This window comes from Grammomys surdaster, unplaced genomic scaffold, assembly GCF_004785775.1.
Source record: "Grammomys surdaster isolate TR1022 unplaced genomic scaffold, NIH_TR_1.0 67, whole genome shotgun sequence".
NCBI lineage: Eukaryota > Metazoa > Chordata > Mammalia > Rodentia > Muridae > Grammomys > Grammomys surdaster.
Window position 1 is genome coordinate 22,220,285 of NW_021604569.1, and position 7,787 is coordinate 22,228,071.

The following is a 7,787-nucleotide window of genomic DNA, read 5'->3' on the forward strand; positions in this document are numbered from 1 at the left end:
TGGGGTTCCCGTTAGCTCCTCCTTTCTGCGGCTGCGCACTGCCGCGTCCCGCGTTTCGCCGGCCCAAGATGGCGGCGTCCTTCCGCGGGCTCGCGCTGCGGGTGAGTGGGTTGCGGGCGGGAGGGCTGGGGCGCCGCCCGGTGTCCGCTCATTCCCGGTCTCTCTGCAGATGCTGGCCTGCAGCCGGGAGCTGCCTTGCGCCTGGCGCGCCCTGCACACTTCCGCGGTCTGCGCCAAGGTGAGTGCACCGGGCAGGTCTGTGGGCTGCGAGGGCGGCTGGGCTCGGCTGCCCCGTGACTGCACCTTCGCTCCTAGAACCGGGCGGCGCGAGTCCGCGTGGCCAAGGGGGACAAGCCGGTGACCTACGAGGAGGCGCACGCTCCGCACTACATCGCACACCGAAAGGGCTGGCTGTCGCTGCACACAGGTGAGGGCACTTGGGAAAGACCACCACCCAGGTGGCACGGGTGACTCTTTAACGTGCTCTTTAAGGGAAAGATCCGAACTTTTGGGTAGGAGGCCGGGCGTGATGGCGAACGCTCTCGGGAGGCCGATCTCGAGTTTAAGAACAGCTAAGGCTACGTAGTGAGACCCTGTCACATTTAGTTATGGGACTGGAAAGATTGCTAAAGGGCCGTGCCCCTCAGGCATGAGGGTGCATCCCTAGCTCCTAAACGAAAACTTGGTGGGGCTCTAAGCACAACTCGAGGGGTGTGAGGATGAAGGAGACAATTTGGCCTTTGGGGTCACTGGCTAGCAATTCCTGAAAGAGCAGCTGTTTTGCGAAAAAAATAAATAAACAAGCAGCAAATAAATAAACAAACGGAGAACGATAGAGAAAAGCATTGGCTGTTAACTTACCTGGTCTTCTCCATACCTCTGTCAAGAGAGCACGCCTGCACACATTACAGCGTGACTCACAGGTTAGGATGTTGAAAGGAATTTGAATATTCCTTGTTAAATTTTTTGAGCTTCCATAGAACACAGTACTTACATGCCTACGAACAAGGTTTGAAGTGCTATGGTTAGCCATAATTTACAGATGTGTAATAGCCCAGAGGTGATAAGTAGTGAAATCTACATTGAATCCTAGACCTGGGAGAGAATGTGCCCCTAAATAATGCAGTATTCACCAAAGTACAAAACTTTTCAGGAATGTGCTACAACCTGCATGGCTCACAGAATCCATATTTGTAGACTCCTATTTTTTTCTCCCTCTCCTTCCTGTTTTTTATTTTTCTTGTTCATTTACAGTTCAGTATGTATGGTGTGTGTGTGTGTGTGTGTGTGTGTGTATGTACAGTTTGCCTGAGTCAGTTCTCTCCTACCATATGGGTCCCAGGGATACAGCAAGCACCCTTACCTGATGAAACCATCTTTAAGAGAGTCTGGCAGTGCACCTCCGGCTCCCCTGGAACTTTCAGACTTCTGCCTCATTTTTCTCAGTGCTGGGAGTGTAGATGTGTACCATATCACTCACTTGCCTGTTTATCTTCTGGAGATACTGGAGTTTCAACTCCCAATCTATAGATTGTCATACACACATTTGTATACGCATGTTCATGTGTGAGTGCAGGTGTCCATGTATGACACTGAATGTATGTGGAAGTCAGGACAGTCTCAGCCCAGTCCTTGCCTTCATCTTGTTTGAGACAGGGCCTCTTTCTTGTCACCACCTGTGTATGCCAGGCTAGTTGGCATACAAACCTGTGGAGATCCTTCTGCCTCTGACCCCCATCTCCCAGTAGCAGCGTGGGGACTACAGATGCTGGCACCCACTATCATGATGACCTCTGTGTGAGTTCTGGGCATCCTAGCTCAGGTCCTCATAAACATAAGGTACAACAGACAGTACATCCACCCAGCTATCTGCTCAGCCCTTCAGCCCTTTCGTATTCTTACAATTTATCTGATTAAAATTTATCTGTAACCTCAGTCATTCAAGGTTGTCCAAGGAGGTGGGCAGAGCAAGGCTTCCCTTTGTGTTCCCAGCTGAGGTAGAGTGAGCTTATATTGTACAATGTACCCTTTTGGTAGTTCAGAGCCATATTTCACACATTACTGTGCCTTGTGTAGGGAATGTGACACTTCGTATGGTCCTGAAACGCTGTCTGTTGTTCCTGTGAGCTCAAGAAGACTGACGTGTCTTTTTCTTTTTTTTTTTTTTTTTGGTTTTTCGAGACAGGGTTTCTCTGTGTAGCCTGGGCTGTCCTGGAACTCACTCTGTAGACCAGGCTGGCCTCGAACTCAGAAATCCGCCTGCCTCTGCCTCCCAAGCGCTGGGATTAAAGGCCCGGCTCCAGGTATCTCTTGAACTTCCTGGGCAGTCTCTGTCTCCACCTGTCACCTTGCTGTATGTAAGAGAGCTGGGCTGACAGGTGTCCGCCACTGCTTCTGGCTTCTGTGTGAGGAGCTGTGGACTGATGGGTTTAATGGGATTACTTCATGGGTGAGTTCAGGGAGACTCAATGGCAGCTACAACTCGGAAAGCACATCTGACTTTTTAAGGTGTGCTTTGGGGATTGAACCCAGGTCGGTAGACTTTTACACCAAGCACCTTTACCTGCTGATCCATCTTGCCATCCCTGTGCTTTGCGTTTTAAAATGTTTTCCTACTCCGTGAGAAGAAGAGGGAAAGGGCTGTGGGCACGGGGTAGAGCTGAGTCTGGAGTCTGCACAGCTCCCTTGACTGACTCTTGTATGGAATCTTCAGGTAACCTAGATGGAGAAGGTCATGCTGCAGAAAGAACCCTGGAGGATGTTTTCCTTCGAAAGTTTATGATGGGCACCTTTCCAGGCTGCCTGGCTGACCAGATTGTTCTGAAGCGCCGGGCCAACCAGTTGGACATCTGTGCCCTGGTCCTCAGGCAGCTGCCAGCACACAAATTCTACTTTCTAGTGGGCTACAGTGAGACTCTGTTGTCACACTTTTACAAGTGTCCTGTGCGACTCCACCTTCAAACTGTGCCCTCCAAGGTCGTGTACAAGTACATATAAAGGGCACTCTTTCTTTGTCAAGGTGTAACCTGCAAAGGCCAGCCCACCGAGGTGAAGTCGATCAAATAAATGCCTGCTCTCAGAAGGTGGAGGCATCAACTCCAAGCTGCTGTTGAATAAAACCCTGATAATGTTTTGACCCTCTCTGTGTCTTTTAAAGGTTGTATTTTTAGTTGTATGTGGGTGGGTATGTCTGTGTATATGTGCCCGAGAGTAGAAGGCATTGGATATTCCTGGAGCTGGAGTTACAAGTGACTTTTGTACATTAATTAAAAACTAAACAGGAACTCAGTGGTGGAAGTGCCTTAAGAAAGTAGGAAATGCTGAGCCTGGCTGGATGCTCCCCCAGGCTGGGTAGGCAGTGGGAGGACCGCCACTGCATTCAGGCCAGCCTAGGTTAAGTTGCAAGTTCCAGCGATACAGCAGGGCTCTATCAGAAAAACCAACAAAATACTGGTCAGTTCTTACTACACAAGGGCTGGGTTGATGACTTACCATTAAGGGCACTTGTTGCTCTTTGTAAAGGACGGGGTTCAGTACCCACCACTCAAATGGGAGCTCACAGCCATCTGTAACTCCAGTTCCACGGAATCCAGTGCCCGCCCTGGCCTCTGCAGGCACTTTGTGCACATGGTGAATAGATATACACATAGACGACAAACACAAAGCTTTAAAGGGTTAAGGATAAGACAGGATACTATGAGCAATCTACATCAACACATTTCTGAGGACAGATAGAATGGGATAAGTCCCTAAAATGCAGAATATATCCAAATGCAAGATAGACTCAAAGCTAAACGTGTCTGTGATGGGAATTTTAAAGCATTTTAAGACTTGTATTTTACACATTTGTTTTGCCTGTCCATATGTCTATGTAAAGGGCCCACAGAAACCTGAAAATGGCATTAGATCCCCTGGAACTGGGGTTGGTGCTGTGAGATGTCATGTGGGTGCTGGGAACTGAACCTGAGTCCTTTGCGAGAACAGCCAGTGCTCCTAACCACTCCACCATCTCTCAAGGCCCTACTTAACATTATTTTGACAGAGGAGGGTTATGTTAATGTCTCTAGTTATGATGGACCTCTCTTTTTTTTTTTTTGTAGTTCTAATGAGTTTGACTACATACTTGTATCTATTATTAGGGCCAGGCATGGTGGAAAAGTCCTTTAATTCCAACATTCAGGAATGAGAGGCAGACAGATTTCTGTGAGTCCAGGACCAACCTGCTCTACATATAGTAGAACTTATCTCAAAAATAAAAATTTCAGAAAAAAAAAAAAGTCTAAATGCCTGGCACATAGTCATGATAATATGACTGGATCTCCGGCACTCGTGTGGAAAGCTGGTGTCGTTGGGGGGTGGCAGAGACAGTGGATCTCCAGAGAGAAGGATTCAGCCAGCCTAGCTGAATTGATGAGTTCCAGGTGAGAGACTTTGTCTCAAAAAATAGGGTGGAAGGCAACTGAAGGTGTCTGACATTGGCCTCTGGCTACCGTATGCACATGTACACATTCGCATGTACCAGGATACATACCTGTGCACTCGTATAACACACACACACACACACTGTTAGGAAACTGAGTACTTCAGTTCTAAGAGTGCTTGCCTAACATGCCCAGAGTTCTGGGCTTGAGCTCCAGTACTACAAAATCAGATGTAGCAGCACACAGCTGTAATCTTGGCTCTTGGGAGGTTGAGGCAGGAGGATTAGGTTTTAAGTCACCTCAGTTATTGATGTCCTATCTGTGGTGGTTTGAATAGGTATGGCCCCTATAGACTCATGTGTTTGAATGCTTGGCCCACAGGGAGTGACACTATTAGGTATGTCCTTGTTGGATGAAGTGTGTCACTGTGGGAGTGGGCTTTGGGGTCCTATGTTCCAGCTCCACCCAGTGTGGAAGAGACCTTCCTCTTGGCTGCCTGCAGAAGAGCCAGTCAAGATGTCAATCTCTCAGTTCCTATTCTAGCAGCATTTCTCCCTGGATGCTGCCAGGCTTCTTGCCATCATGATGATGGACTGAACCTCGGAAACTAAGCCAGCTCCAAGGAAATGTTTTCCTTTATAGAAGTTGCCTTGTTCATGCTGTCTCTTCACAGCAATGAAACCTTAACTAAGACACAGTCTCAAAACTTTATTGTTAATATACAGAACATGAGTTTACATAGTTTTTTCAGTAGCATTTATAGAACCACCTCTGGTAACAAATACAGTAATTATGGATAATCATATGATTCAACATAGACAGTGTTTATCTTGAATCCTTTCTGGCTAAAACCAGCTGCTTCTGTGATAAGATGTTGAACAAATATCTACAAAACTACTAATCTGCCCATGTTTTCTTGGAGTACTTTGTAAATATACATGCAAAAGCAAGATAGCTCACATTGTTTGTTCAATTGCTTTTCCAGCTGATTCAAAACCCCAGGGAATTAATCCTAAAGCCCTAACGCTTAGTCTTTGTCTTTGCTATTTCATGTGGTCCAAAAGGATTGTAGTAGTCAATTTGGGCTGTTGACATGACCGAGCCCGGAATCAACTAAAGGCACACCTGTGGGGGCTTTTCTTGATCAGATTACTTGAAGTGGGAAGACCTCTTATCCCCAAATGTAGGTGACACCTTTCTGTGGCAAACCAGATAGGAGACAGAAGGAGGAAACTTGGCTGTTTGCCTATTTGCCCTCACTCTCATTGGCAAGCACATCTACCCTGAAGGGTTAAGAACAATTCTCAGCACCCACATGGAGGCTCACCACTATCTGCAACTCCAGTTCCAGGTCCAGGAGACCAGGAACCCTCTCCTAGCCTCCACAGGAACCAAGCACACAGATGGTGCACAAACATCTCTGTGGGCAAAACATTCATACTCTAAATAAAGGAGAAGGAAATCAAAGACAACAGCAACAGCAGGCTCCACATTCCAGTGACATTCCAGTGGTTTCAACAAGACTGGCGCTCCAAGTTCTGGAATGAGAGGCCACCTTTACTGGTTCCCTAGAGGTTTCTGCAGTTGGCCAGCTTTCTACTGAATAACTTGTCCCAGAGGCCACCAGGAAAGCCAGTTGTTACCAGACTTCCCTGAGGCTGCAAGGGGATGACAGTAGTCATCTGTGCAGGGACAGACTCTTAAAGCCTCTGCCCTCTTCAGTGCTGGCTTCCTGGACAACCAAGACTTCTGACCTCAGCTTTCCCTCAGCTGCTCCTTTACTATGCACCCCAGCATCCAGCCTTCTACAACAGGCACATGGGGTTGGTTGTTTGCTTGTTTTAGAGCCTGGAGTTGAGTCCTGGAGAGTTGGCTCGTAATCAAGTTAATCAGAAACGTGTCTCTTGGAAATGGCACGCACAGAGACTCAGGTTTCAGGAGACCACTGGGGGACCTCACAGAGAAAGGACACAGGATAGGGATAGACTTGTTGGAATTTGTTCCAAGGGCAGAGCCCAGTCATGCTACTGCCGAGAAAGGAGGTCTGATGTCAAATAATGTCTACAATGCCCCATTTACAGGCGGATCAGCCTCAGTGAGAGACGGGAAACAGCAGAGACCGTGATAACATGATCTTCACTGAGCACATGTCTTCCCTGTCTGGTTGGCATGCAGAGCTCACAGGGTGGACCTAACAGACAACCAGGATCTGAAAAAAAAAAAAAGCAAAACAAAATCTGTATATTTGCAGATACTTGGGCAGGCACAAAAAGCATGTCCTGTGGTCCCACATATGGACACAAATGATTCTAAAATAAATGGCAAAGGCCAGTACTGGAAAGAATCTGTTAATGAAGAGACACAGTTCTCATGTCAAAGGGGATAAGAGAGAGTTTGTTCTGGAGCTCACTATGAGTGGCCTGGCCCAGGACCATAGTTTCAGGCCATTGCAAAATCTGTGTTCCCGAGTGGTAACATTTGTGGATGGAAGAAGCTGCAATGCCAGGAGGAATTTGTTTAGAGATTTTATTTTGTTATAAATAAGTTACATAGATAATCACTGTCAATTCTTATGGTTAGGGAAGTTTTATATGGAAAAGTAAATCATTTTTCCTCTTTCTTTCTTCCTTCCTTCCTTTCTTCCTCTCCTCCTCCTATTTCTCCTCAGCCTTTCCTTTGCTTCTTCTTTGTCAGGAGCTGTTTGTCTGTTTCTCTGAAGCAGGGAAATAAAAAGAGAGAAAAGTCTGCCTGCCAGGCAGAGTCAAGGCAGGTCATGGCCTGTTGGCAGATTTTCCAGCCTGCAGAGGCATGGAACAGTAAGAGGAGGCTCAAGGTGAGGGGCTGAAGATTCTATTGGAAGGAACAGAGAGGCTTTTGGATGGGAACAGATGTCATGTATGTTTCACCAAATTGTTTCTGTGACTTTGCTTCCCACAGTACCGTAGTAATAAAGGGCTATTTGGAATACACTCGAGGCTGGCGCAGTATTGACCCGCAGCCCTCTCTGTCTCTTGCATATCTTTCTTATATTTCCTATAATCATCCTCACGCCTCAGAGGATTGGTAAACTTTGTACTGACTGGATAGGTACCCTTCCTTCCTTCCTTCCTTCCTTCCTTCCTTCCTTCCTTCCTTCCTTCCTTCCTTCCATTCTTCTTCCCTCCCTCCCTGCCTTCTTCCTCATTTTTTTTAAAGACAGAGTTTTTCTTAATCCCAGCACTCGGGAGGCAGTGGCAGGTGGATTTCTGAGTTCGAGGCCAGCCTGGACTACAGAGTGAGTTCCAGGACAGCCAGGGCTACACAGAGAAACCCTGTCTCGAAAAACAAAACAAAACAAAACAAGACAGAGTTTTTCTGTGAAGACCA

General features: G+C 47.2%; 1 protein-coding gene across 1 annotated transcript; it reads left to right on the plus strand.

Annotated features, from left to right (window-relative positions):
• Positions 1-63: 63 nt before the first annotated feature.
• Positions 64-3,141, plus strand: Mrps24 (mitochondrial ribosomal protein S24). The gene is made up of 4 exons (XM_028777121.1): positions 64-101; positions 170-238; positions 316-427; positions 2,714-3,141. The coding sequence occupies exons 1-4, from the start codon at positions 69-71 to the stop codon at positions 2,995-2,997; spliced, it is 498 nt and encodes a 165-aa protein (XP_028632954.1). The 5' UTR covers positions 64-68; the 3' UTR covers positions 2,998-3,141.
• Positions 3,142-7,787: the final 4,646 nt, after the last annotated feature.